Source organism: Paroedura picta, chromosome 11 (assembly GCF_049243985.1).
Source record: "Paroedura picta isolate Pp20150507F chromosome 11, Ppicta_v3.0, whole genome shotgun sequence".
Lineage (NCBI taxonomy): Eukaryota > Metazoa > Chordata > Lepidosauria > Squamata > Gekkonidae > Paroedura > Paroedura picta.
Genome location: NC_135379.1, coordinates 31862363 through 31875907, shown reverse-complemented (window position 1 = coordinate 31875907; position 13545 = coordinate 31862363). Strand labels below are relative to the sequence as shown.

The window sequence follows — 13545 nt, the reverse complement described above, 5'->3', positions numbered from 1 at the left end:
TATTAAACAATACCTGCATGAGAGGCAACAGAACTTTGACTCTACCGCAGACTCCCCACCACCGCCACCTTCAAATGCACCCTGCCATGAGTGGCTTAACTCTCCCTAATGGGAAAGGCGGGTGCATGACTGTCCTTGCATTCCCCTTGATTCTCTAAGCAAGGTCCCGCCATTTATTGCAGAATTCCAAAATCTGCTGCTGACAGACTAATCTTTCTAGCAACATTTCACTCACAAGATGCAACTGAAAATAGGTACTCTGATCTTGGCAAGAGGGCAACATTGGCTATGTGTAAGTGACTCCACACTAGGAGCAATGCTACTATTTTATATACATTTCTGTGATCTGTGATGATCATCTTTACTGATAATTGCCCGTGCAGACTATGTACAATTCAGGGTTTTTTTTAAAAAAATGAAAGCTGTGTTACATAGCTGTAAGAGATAATTGCATTTTTGTTACAGATCGACCTGTCCTCTGCATTTGAACAAGGGTTAAGATATGCAGTCTGACCAAGAGTGCTTGCACTCGAAACCTCATGCCTTGAATAAATCTTTGTTGGTCTTAAAGGTGCTACTGGACTCTGGATTTATTGTTTACCTAGGAGACATCTACCAGCAGAGTTGAACTTTCTCCAACCATCAGTGTGGAGATAATAATTAAGAAAGATTGAAGCTGCAGGTAAAGCCATCACAAAGAGTCCCCTGACAGATGAGCTGTCACTTTTACGAAGGCGGTTGTATTTCTCCCTCACTCATTTATCCCCTGTTTTCGGCTCACTTGCTGCGTGCCTGTCAGCAGGGTACAAGATGGCACAGCACCAGGTGCACTCAGCATCCCCCCATTACCAGCAGAAAACCATGGAAGCTCTGCAGGGAAAATGGGCTCTACATCTTAGAGGCACTCCCCCCTCCCCTCTGCCTTGAACACCACTTGCACAATCCCCACAGGGCTTGTGCAATAGGCAGAAGAGGGGTCTCTGAGGAAAACCTCCCCAAACGGTCCATGCCCCCTTCCCACACTCTGGGACACAGCAAGCCTTCCAGGCTTTCACCCCCCACCTTTCATTTTGCACCAGGCACCGGAGAAATCCCAGAGAATGCGGGGAGGCCCCTCTCCTTACCTTGATGATGCTGGTTTTCCTGGGGATGCCGGCTTTGCCTTCTGGTTGCAGGTTGGAATGGCCCCTCTCCTGCAGGCCAGGGCTGCCCGGCTGGGCTGACACGATGTCCTCTCTGGGTCCCACGAGAGCGCAGTCCCCATTGGAAACCCTGTTGGCCGCGCCGTCCAGATGGGTGGTCAGGCCGCCGCCGCCGCCCCCTTCGCCATCGCCGGCTTTGAAGGCCACCTTGCCGCGCGCGGGACTCGAGGAGGCGAGGATCCCGCCGCTGCCAACGCCGCTGCCTCCGCGGCTCCCAAAGTCGGCCATCGGTCCCCTCCTTCGCCTCGCCTCGTCCTCAGCGGCAGCGCGGCGCTGGTTGCGTTTCTTCGTCTTCTTCCGCTTCCCCCCTTCGCAGCGGCCGGCCACACGAGCCGCTTGCAAAAGCCTCCCTCCGCGAGCGCCTCGCCGTGCCCCGCCGGTCAGACGGCCAAGGGAGCCAAGCGCCCAGGCGACGCCTTCAGTCCCGCTCCGGCGAGCCTCGGCCGTGCCTCTCCAGCACCTGGGGGGGGAGGGGGGAGAGGAGGGAGAGCACGTGAACCGAGCCCGTCTCCTGCGGGGGAGGCGGCCAACTACTACGCGCCACACGCGAAGGGGACGCCGCCCGCCGGGGTCTTGCGAGGGAGCGGCCGAGGGGGCGCACACGCCGTGGGGCGGCCAGGGGAGCGGTCCGCCCGCCCCGAGCGCGGCAACAAAGCCCGAGCGCCGAGGGGGAGGGGCCGGGGGAGCGCGCGCCCCCCCCCCGACAGACCCCGCCGCGAACGGCCGCGGGGACACCGACCCGCCCCGGAGGCAACCGCCGTCGCCGCTCCGTTATCCGCCTCGCCCGGGCGGGATTTTGATGGTGATGTTTTGCAGTCTCTGCACCGGGCTGGGAGGCGGGCGGGGGAAAGGCTCGCAACGGGAACAATGGGGTCCTTTTCGCGGGGGGGGGGGGAGGCCCGAGCGCGCCGCTCCTGCTCGGCAGCAGCAGCAGCGCCGCCGCCTCGGCCGCTCCCCTCGCCCCGGTCCGTGCTGCCCCCCCCCTTCCTTCCTTCCTTCCTTGCACTGCAGGAGCGGCTCACCTATGCCCGCCCCCTTCCCCTGGCTGTGCGCGGATGGGGAGAGAAGGGACACGCCGCGAGGCTTGCCGACAGGAACCGAGCATGCCCTTTGCTCGACGCCGGCCCCTGCCCTGCCCTGCCCGGAGCATGGGTGCCCATGTGCCAGCCTTTGCCCGCTGCGCCTCCCTCCCCTTCGCGGGTTTTGCAGGCGCCGTCCTTCCCCGAGTCCCACCCGCCGCCCTCCCCAAGCCCCTGAACCCTTTGGGCCCGCCGCGCCCTCCCCGCCCTCCCCTCGGGCCCCGCAGGGTACACACCTCCGCAACAAGGTGCCACAAGCATCGTGTCGCCGCCGGCTCCCTCCCCTCCCTCGGCCGCAGTCACAGGCGAAGCTTCCCCGCCCTCCCTTCCCGCTTCCCCGCTATGGTCGCCGCCTCTGCCGAAAGCCGGATACGCGCAGAGAGGGGGAGAGAGAGAGAGGCGGCTTCATGTGGCGGCGGCGGCGGCGCTGCGCCTCGCCGTTGGCTGACGAAAGTGGAAAGCAACGGGGGAGGGGGGCAGCCCCGGCGAAGTCCCCCTCCCGCCTCCGGACAAATGGGTCCGCTTTGCACCGCTGCCCAGGCCAGCCCCGCTGTCAATCAGCCGGACAGACATCGCTCACGTTGGGCAGCCCGCCACCCAGCACCCCCTCCGGCAGACCGAGCGCACTGCATGTGGGGCGTGAAGGGAGGAGCGGCGGATCTGCCCGGCAAAGGTTACCTATGGGGCTTCCACACGCACACTCACCCTTTCTCCCCCCCCCCCACACACACACACGCATCCAGTACAACTGGACCAGAGCTATTTTTTGAGGAAAGTCAGAATGAGAACCTCCCCCTTACTCGCGTTTCCCGACCATTCTGTCCTTTCCCCACCTGTATCTTTCTCTAGTATATTCTCCTCCTTTTTCTTTGCATTAACCCTTGCTGAGTCCAGTTTTTAAAATGTACTTTTTGCCTTAGTTCTCTTAAGTATGAACTGCCTCAACTATCCCCATGGGGCACGTCTATAGATGACTGTTGTGGTTCTAAATTTTCCACCTCTAACGGGAACATGAGCCCTACACTGAATAGAGTGTACTTTTAAAACTGTTGTCTCCTCAATAACGCTCACAAGTAATACAGTTCAGACTGAAGAGCATTCTCAGCTTCGCTGGTGAAAATGCCCTCGGGGCTCTCATTGGTTCACCCAAGGGACCATCTGGATTCAGTTAGAGTCACATTCCTGGACAATCAATCCTCTTCCTGTCCATTAATGGTTTCCAAAGTGTAAATTAAATTGAACTGGATGTGTGTGCCGGATGCTGAAGGGCATGTGCATAATGCTTCCAAACAGAAAGGAAGAACTGCGGGGCGGGCGGGGGGGGGGGGATGACAGCCCTTTGTGGTAGAAAGACAAATCTGGCATTTTTACACATGCTTCTTAATAAGCCAACCACACACAGCAAACATCATCTTTAAAAATTCAGAGGCCATCATCACCAGATATGCTATGCTGCAGAAACCTCACACAAGATTTCACCCTTTCCCTGGGGGTTAATTGATTTGGAATAAGTATTGCCCCCTAGCTGTGCAGTCACAATATCGCACAAACAAGCATCAAAAGAGCTAGAGACAAAAGAAACATTCTCTTCACAACCTTGATCCTCTGTATTCTCAAATGTGTAACTAACCTGGAATAAATTAACATGAGTAAATGGAATGGGGGGGAGGGGGGATTACAGAGCCAGCATGATAAAGTGCAGGGGTAGTCAAACTGCGGCCCTCCAGATGTCCATGGACTACAATTCCCATGAGCCCCTGCCAGCGTTCGCTGGCAGGGGCTCATGGGAATTGGAGTCCATGGACATCTGGAGGGCCGCAGTTTGACAACCCCTGATAAAGTGGTTAGGAAGTCAGACTAGGACGTGGCAGATCCAGATTCGAATCCCCACTCTGCTACCAAACCTTGCTGAGAGAGCTTGGGCCAGCCACATACACCCAGCCTAATTCACCTCACAGGGTTACTGTAAGGATCAAATGCAGAAGGAGAATGTTGCAAGCCACTTTGGTCCCTATGGAGGAGGAAAGTGGTGTATAAATGAAAGGAATAAAAAGGTTAAGAGGGCCTGATAAAGAGATGAGGACTGCTAAGGAGTTAGTGCATGGCCAGAGTTCAGAGTGTCATGGAGTTCCAGAAAAGGGAGGTTTTTTTTTGAGGAAGTGTTCAAAACAAAAGGAACTCTTAGCTTACCAATAGGGAAAAGTAAACTAATAACAACTCAAAAGGTGGTGAAGGAAGAGGAACAAGTAGAATAAAAGTTCATGAACAAAAAAGAAACAAGAATGTCTCAAAGGAGATGACAGTGAAAGGTTATCTGGTCATAGCAGTAATAAACATGGATACAGAAATCTATTAAGATCTATAAATCTATAACACAAGCGTGATATCAACTTCACAAGAGAAAAGACTGCTAAGGACAAATTTTGCAAGAAAAAGCACAAGGATCAAAAATGCCCACTCCAGATTTGACAAGGGTATACCCTTAAGAAAATTCTGTTATATGCCCCCCTCCCTGTTGTCATTCAAAAGAGGAAGCAAACTGTGCAGCCCAAGCTGGACCTGCAAGTGGTCATCATCCGGGTGTGTCATGCCGGTTTCCAGAGAATAAGCGTGAAGCTGAAGCATCCTGCATAAATTTACTGCAGATGTCAAATGTGCTGTTTCATCATATCCAAGCCTCTATCCCTCTGTGTGGTAACAGAAGTGTCCACAAAGCATAAAGAGGAAAGGGATCTGAGAAGAGAATCAGAAATATAAAGAAATAGCTATTAGATTAAAAAGACAAAGAATGCAGAGAGAAAAACAGTCCTTGGATTAGATGTTGTTGTTGTTAGGTGCGAAGTCGTGTCTGACCCATCGTGACCCCATGGACAATGATCCCCCAGGTCTTCCTGTCCTCTACTATTCCCCGGAGTCCATTTAAGTTTGCACCTACTGCTTCAGTGACTCCATCTAGCCATCTCATTCTCTGTCGTCCCCTTCTTTTGATTAGATAGAAACTTGCTAATTATTTTAGTGGAGTAAAATATGTTCAAACCAGATTACAGGATGTCAGGACGATATGTGGAGAGCAGAATGAACGGGCTGTGCACTCACTCAGCCAGAGAATGGAAGTGAAACAACATTGAGGTGGATTTCATTTTACTAACAGTGGAGCCTTCCTCTAGTGTCAGGTGCCTCTTCTGCTGGAGCAAGGTTCTTTGCACCAGAAATATGCTCCACCATTAGTAGAATAGGACTTACCATTACTTCACTAGTCTAATGGGACATACATGGTACAGTGCCCTTCTGCTATTTATACTGGCCACATCAAACCATTTCTACCTAAGAAAGTATCACACAAGTCAGACATTAGAAATACCCAAAAACCAGCAGGAGAGCATTTCAATTTACACTTCAGACAGCAGGTGGGGGGGAGGGTAGTCATATATTTTAGGTTTGCCCGTATAGTACTTGATGCAAATATAAACATTTGCACATCAAGGGGGAAATGTTCCTCACATTCACATGCTGTGTTCATTATCCATTTACAAGGGAGTTATTAATGTAGCAGAACACTGAAAAATATAATCCTTCACCAAAAGTAATCCACTCCACTCTGCACTCTGCCCCTCCCATTACCATCTTACTCTAGCATGTGCATATGTCATGCCTCAATCCCACTGGGTTTATTTCCAAATAAGTGTATCTAAGGCCTGCTTTAAATATGATGCAAAAAAAAAAACCCTCTGTAAATCTCCCCAGAATTATTGTAGCTCTGTACGAGGTTATAACACCAGCATTTTATCTGTGTGAGATCTCTGGTGTGCATTCTGAGCTCATGTAACTGCTTTGTGTGCAGAGGCGAAAGTAAGCTCATCCTGCCACTAGGAAGTAGTGGGAAGAAAGGGCCAAAGTGGTACTTCCCACCAGCGGCTTCAAAATCCTTGACCAAAGCAGTGCCAGTAAGAAAAGTTACTTTTGTTCTTGTTTACGTGGGCAAAAATGAAACACTGAGCTTGTGTAAAGTCTCCAGGGAAAGCATTTTTACCTCACAAATGTCACATATGAATCAGCCCTGAGGTCACAGCCTTTGAGACCAGGTGGAGGAGAAGAGAGAACACTTAAGGTGTGTACATGCAGACTAAGATAAATGGAGGCTGTATCCAGCAAAAGATCCTTGAAGGATAAAAATGCAAAGGAGGGCATGAAGGTTACACAGGGATTAGACTCAGAGGACTGAAATGGAGAAGGGGAGGGGGCATAGAGAAGATTGGCCTTAATGCAGGCGGACACATGTAACAAAAAGGAAGAAAGTACCAAGGTCAAAATTCCTGTCAAAGTAGAACCCTTCCCACCAACTATTCCAGAGACCAGACATCTTTCATAAAGAGGGAACAGTACAGCAGAGGCCTGTAAGAAGGGAAGAACAACATTCATAATCCTCTTTGGGAAGGCCTTTGCTTCCTCTTGCAAATGCATGAAACCAGAACAAAAGGACCACATTATTTGAGCTTTCTTCCTTTTAAGGAAAAGTTTCTCTTGGTTTATTGAAAAGCTCTAAGATGTGTTTTTCTCAAGGTAGATAATTTTTTAGGTAAAGCACCTCACATTGCAGTCTTTGTGGAGGACAAAGCTTAACATCTGTAAAAAGGGGGGGAAGGGGAGGGGCACATTGTGTACTTCAGTACTCAGAAGTATTACTGAGCAGTTAAATTATTGGAAGCAACTGTCCTGCAGTAGTTCAGCGTAATAGTCAAGAAAGCAGACAAACCCATGCCTAATCCAGGAGTATAAACCTACAGGATGTCATACATTTGTGGCTGATTTCCCGTATTGCTTGGCCAGTTACATGGAATGACAGTCTGTTATTCGATATGAAATTACATTAATACATTTTCAGTTGTACAAACTCTTAACAGAATAAAACCCTCCCGCATTAACATCAAGAGAAAGTACAGGATTTGCAAGCCACAAGCACACCACGTTATTGGAATAATTTGTAAGGCAGCCTCAGTGAAAATGAGTAATGATTTCAGCCATTTTGCCACTTAAAATGCACAGTGTAACAAGCCGGTAATGAGATTTCATTTGAGCATCTCTCCAAGAAGAAACAAAGCCTCTCTCGCCACTGACACGTCTCTGGGTCACTGAATAAACTGAGGAAAGAACAGCAGTAATTAAACAAAGCCATGGCAAAGGTGTTGTTGGCAATGTTATAACAGCATCTCCTGACATACGTTGTAATGTGTTTCTGTCTCCTTAAGAACTCAAACCACCTTAGCTACAGCTCTTTTTAAATATTAATATATGCTGTATTGTACTGACCAAAAGGCGTCACTGAAATGGAAGTCAGAAGTGCCCTAGAGATAAACCCAGAACAAAATGAGGAGGGTATCCTGTTTTATAAACTTATTTGCCAGAATGATAGATTTAAATTTGTTCACTTTGTATGCCCTCCCTTTCCCCCCAATGGGCAACCAAAGGACCTTACATTGTTCTCTCCTCCATTTTATCCTCACAAGAGCCCTGTGAGGCTGGCTATGCTGAGAAGGTGAGACTGGCCCAAGGTCACCCAACAGGTTTCCATGGCAGAATGGGAATTAATACCTGGATCTTCCTAGTCCAACCATGATATCACACTGGCTCCGAATGGGTGGATAGATGGACACCTCCCACAAATAACAATGTTACTTTTGAACTTTTTGGTGCTAGCAACATCGCTACTGTGTGCCCTCTGTGCCACCCCCACCAAATACACACACAGTGGCTGTTTTAAGGGGAGGGGAAAATCAGCTGCCATCTACAAGCCTCACCAGGCAATGGTCTTCCTGAAACATAGGTTAGGTGCAACATTAGGGAATGGTGGTCAGAAGAACCGCGATGGGCATGTCAAAGTGCCACAGGTAATTCCCAAGCTTTGAATGGATTTCAGTGGTCTTCACTGGTCTTGCAAACAATGCAAGAAGAATGTATTGTTCTTTGTTCTTATGTAAACCGCCCTGAGCCTCCGGGGAAGGGCGGTATATAAATATAATAAATAAACAAATAAATAGTCCTGAGAAAGCTATGTTTGCATGAAGATCTGGTATTATGGAAGGCCACAGAAATGAGTTCCAGATCTAAGATTAAATTTTGAAAGCAGTGGCACCTTTAAGACCAAGTTTATTCAAGCTTTGGTGTACAAGCACACTTTTTCAGATATAATGAAACAGAATGTCCTCAATCATATAGGTGGGTGGGATAGTTGCCAGGAAGGGCTAGTTAGAATCAGGTTGCACAAGTAACTGCAATTATAGCTGAGACTGGATCTATGTAATGGCTGAGGAAACTGTTTTATCGTATCGAAATGTGCTTGCACACCAAAGCTTCTACCTTGAATAAAACTTGGTTGGTCTCAAAGGTACCCCTGCACTCAAACTTTGTTCTGCTGCTTCAGACCCACACGGCTACTCACCAGATTTGAGGCTAAATTATGAACTTTCAATCCACTTTCAGTGCAATTTTCTACTGGATATTACCACATGACAAAGCAAAATCCACTTGCTAATCACTAAAGTGCATTGAATGTGGGTTGAAAGTGCATTATTGAGCATTTATAGAAGTAGAATAATCTACGGCCAACTGCTTTGCCCCCAGAAACAATTCTGCTGAGGAAATGTTTGACAGTAGTCTATAAAGTATGCATCAGCATTTTTGTTTTTGTCTTTTCACTTTTCACTGCAACTCAAAACAATAAACTGCTACATAAATCAGATGCATAAGAAGCTTAGAAGACTGGACGGTATGTCATATTCATTGACATTTAAATATATCTACATTTTAAAAAATATGTAAACCAAAATGCAAGAATTTTGCCCATTTGCCTATGAAAGTCTGGCATATTGAAGAGAAACGCTGAAATGCTAGCTTTACACAAGCAAGATTTCTAATTATGAGAGAGAAACGACGTGTGACGTCCCTCTTTTTGTGGCCATTTTCAAACGGCCTCTGCATTCCATTTTAGTAACTGGTTGGTAATGGATTTTTTCCTGTCATTTCAGACAGACCTGTTTTAGTAACCAGCTGCTAGCAGAACTTATTTACCTGTTCATACAAACATATTTGCATCGGGTTAGCAAACATGGTTAAGCCACTTTTGAGATAAACTGCTTTCTTCCTTTTTCTACTCCTTTGTTGAGCTTCCGAATTGTTGTAGTCTCTTTAAATGTCCATAACACGTCCTACAAAGCTGCTTTCCCCCTTCCCTTTTTCAACACGCGTTCTTTCGGACCTTTAAAAAATGTGCTATAGCGGCACTATTGAGATGCCTGCTATATTGGTTTAGTACTCCAGCACTCAGCCTAGAATGTTAAAGAAACCTTCCAAAGAAGATCACAGGGGGACAAGGGCAGGAGAAGGAGGAAGTGGCACTGTTTGAAATGGCCATATTTCCTAGACTGCTCATTAACAAAAGGAAATTCACCCATGTCTCCTATTTTCTCAAAATCAGGCCAGCAATGAATAACATCTGGTTTAGAATGGTAATGTGAAAATCCTCTTAGTCTAATCCCAAAAAAACTATTCTGTTTCCTTTTTTCTGAACTGTCCATTGAGTTTTACTCTCATAACAAAAACAAAACAGTATGGTCCAAGGATCACTCTTTGTACTTGGAGCTGGATATAAATCTCACCTGAAACAGTTTTGTACCAGTTTCATAAACAAACATATATATGCCTGCAACTGATTTATCATGCTGTTCTGCACCTGTAAAATTGCTGACTTTACCATACAAATCTCTGTTATAGTCTAACCCATATATAATCTCATTCATGGTTCAAAGCTCATTAACTATGTTAAAGCATGAAAAAATGGTTCCCACTGAAATCAACCGTTAATCTGCCAGCTGAATCAATGCAACCATCAATAATTAATAGTCACCAATAGAGAACGATTAAAACAAAGCATGTGTGAGAGTGACAGAGAGAGGTTTTCAAAGCATGTCCCATGAAGAAGAAAAATGTGAATTGAGGAAAGGATATCTGTGTAAGTGGCAGTACAACCAAATAGATTTATGGTGGTTATAGAAAAATTTCAACTCTATTCACTTTAGTGAGCAGAAACTTTAATTTTCCCCCCGAGGAAAACCTACTCTGAGTCACAGAGCTGAAACTGAAACACATATGTTTTGTCCGAACGCCGGGAAAAGCAAAGCTGTTCTTGCATGGATTTACACAAAAGTGCTTCAGAGAAGGGTATTGATATTTTTGTGCTTCGCAGTTTGAAATTTTCTCTCTAAGAACATCAAAAAAGTCACGAGGCAACAGAGCTGGAAGCTCAGATGAGAATTTTAATTCTCCCCACATATTAGTTAATAAATTATAAATTACTAGTGATCCCAGATGCTATGAATAGGATTAAATTTAAGAAATGATCTTTGCTATATGGTGCTGTACTCCAAAGGCAGACATCCATAAAATCATGAGGTAGGTCCCAGCAGTAACTGGATTTGCTTAAAAGTTTGCCATATAAATATAGACAGAGCCTGGCCAAGAGCAAGATCAGTGATATGTCTTCTTTAAAGTCTCATTGCTCAGCTGGGCCCCCCAAATATAGACCTTATTTTCCCTCATTCTTTGAAGAAGTATTTTTGCATAGACAAAGGAAAGGGGTTAGCGCTAACAGAGCACCTGGAAGACCAGCTTGGAAGACCAGGAGCTTGAGAGATCACAAGAAATGCAGCTGCAAATGGGGGCATCTGGTGCATGGTGTGTGGTTACACCTCCCAGACATGCATTGATGTGTTACCTGCTGAGTTTCTAGTGGGAGGCCGTGTTGGTCTGAAGTAGCAGAACAAAAGCTCACACCTTGAATAAATCTTTGTTGGTCTTAAAGGTGCTATTGGACTCAATTTCTGTTCTGTTGAGCTTCTGTCCAACATGCAGCTCTTAAATTGCCACAATATTTCCCATCAGGAAAAAAAAAAGACCTCAGACCTAGTACATCATAAATAGAGTGAAAACTGTGAAGGTGTGTCTAAAAGCCCTGGTCCCCATTCCTTCTTAACATGTACCTATGCATGCATCCAGGAGCTATGAATAGCACTACTTCAGGAATTGTGGAAAGTAGATTCACCAGCTAAAAAAGCATGATCCACTGGCGGACAACCAGCAGGAAACCAGCAGAAGGAACGTATAGTGGCTCAAACACGCCATAGTCACCTCTGCTCCGTCCCACCTTTGCACTTTTTCCCCTTTTCCCAGAGATGGGAATTTCTTTCTTTTTAAAAATGGTGACATGTCTGGAGCAACGAATAGCCGGACAAGCGTGTAGGTGATGTCAGAAATACACAAAAGCACACATTATACAGCGATGTGCCATTAGTGTTCGTCTTGAATTTTTCATTGTCCCCCAAATCATGAACAATTTAAATTAAACTGAATATTTTCAAGGAACCATTTTTAGTGGTCTATGTAAAAACAAAAAACAAACTTCTTTTTTGCGACAAAGTGTGATTGCTTAGCTTTCCTCAAATGGCAATATGTGACAGAAGCAAGGCTCATGTTGGATCTTCCCTGTAACCATGCATCTTGACCATTTCAGGGAGGCTTACACGCCATCTAAAATTTTAAAAATAAAACTATTCATGAACGCATGTTCATTTACACGCTAGCTAAGGAAATGGTGGCGACTGTGTGCTCCATGGACAACGGGAATGTTTTCCCTGAAAGAATTCAAGTGGACGCATGATCCCATAACGCCAATCTACATGGTCAGCCATGCTCCTGAGCCAATCAGGAGTAGAGATTTCCCATGGGCAGAGTGAGGCAGGAAGCAAGAAAAACTTGGCGGATCCTTGAATGGCCATTTTCTGCCTTAGGAGTGAGTTTAGGACTAGATGGAGGGCAGCTCTCAGCAATCCTTGCAGCAGTTGTGGCAGGGGACCAACTTAGAGGGACACAGAGGTCAGAGACCTCCTCACAATGTTCACAGAGGAGAAGTTCCAAAATGCCCTGAACATCTCCCACAGGAACAGGGAGGTGTTCGAAGAGATGGCCATGCGAATGCAGGCTCTGGGCCACAACAGAACTGGGCTGCAGTGCCACTCCAAGACCAAAACCAAAACCATGTGGGCAGAATATTTCTGCTGCATGGCACACAACGAGGTCTCATGAGCTGCTCCGGTAACATGCCCTTATTTTGAAATCCAAAGGGGCATCCATGGGGAGGGTGATGGCAAGCTTACTAAGTGGAAGCGGGCGACAGAGGAGAGCAAACAGCACCGGCTGAATGATCCTGACGAGGGACCATCCATTGCAAGGTCTCACTCTACCACTGCAGCCAAGCCAGGATGGTGACCCTCAATGTGTTTCCTACCCCCCCCCCTGCGGGGCATTCATGGAGGCCGGGGAATGGGAAAACCATGCCCAGCAGCCCCCAACACTACGACAGACACACATGCCTCTACCCCAGCCCCCCCCCTCCACTGCTGGAACTAGCCAGGCAACCCAGACCAGATGCCTGGTCATAAGAAAAAGAATAATAAAACCCAGGGACACATATACTCCCTAACAGCAGTTGCAGGAGTGGGATTTTGTGGTGCAATAAGAAAAGGGGATATCACAACCAGGGAAGTGATAAGGATTTTGGTAATCATTGTGGACGGGAGTCTATTCATTTTTAATAAATGACACTGGAAAGGTAAATTAAATATTTCTTTTAAATTGCAGGAACAAAGAAACAATTGTACAGTCTGAACACCCTCCCTTTCCCCCTCCCTCAAAGCCGCTCTCCATCCCACCCTTACCACAAAAAACATCAAACCCCACAAAACAAACAGCGAAACTTTTACTAAGAACCCACCCCACCCTGCACCCAACAAACAACTATTTACATTTCATCTCCCCCCTCCCTCTCCCTCCTCCTTTCTCCATCCATAGCCTCCAACATTTCCCTCATCGTCTCCCTGTCCTAGCAGCGTATCGTTACCCCCCCTCTTCCTTCTCCAAGTCGGCGCTCGCACTGTGTAAAAGAGAAGACATATTAGTGTGCTGGTAGCATTGGACTCCTTAACGTAACATGTGCAAGCCAGGGACAAAAACTGCCCATCCCATCTCACATGGGTAGTACTTACTAACTGTGATGTTGCTCTCCTGCAAGGATGCCAGTGAAGCCATGATGTCCTCCAGCCCTTCTACATGGAGTCGTGCTAAACTATGGGTGAAAAGGGTGGGAGTTAGAACAAGGTAGAGCATCTAGACTTATTGATGGATCATGCCAATCAGTGCCATGTCCCCCAAAGTAA

General features: G+C 47.0%; 1 protein-coding gene across 6 annotated transcripts in view; it reads right to left on the bottom strand.

Annotated features, from left to right (window-relative positions):
• PLCL2 (phospholipase C like 2) overlaps positions 1–13545 on the bottom strand; it is a 121405-nt gene that overhangs the window by 91556 nt on the left and 16304 nt on the right. For 2 of the 6 annotated variants that reach the window (XM_077303021.1, XM_077303018.1), the window contains one exon: positions 1125–1662. The exons of 1 other annotated variant lie outside the window; for it this stretch is intronic. In XM_077303021.1, the coding sequence (XP_077159136.1) occupies positions 1125–1430 (306 nt within the window). In that variant the 5' untranslated portion in view covers positions 1431–1662. Of the gene's footprint in view, positions 1–13; positions 85–1124; positions 1663–2517; positions 2854–4840; positions 5015–13545 lie in introns of those variants that run through there. 3 more of the 6 variants (XM_077303019.1, XM_077303020.1, XM_077303024.1) reach the window with 3 other exon arrangements.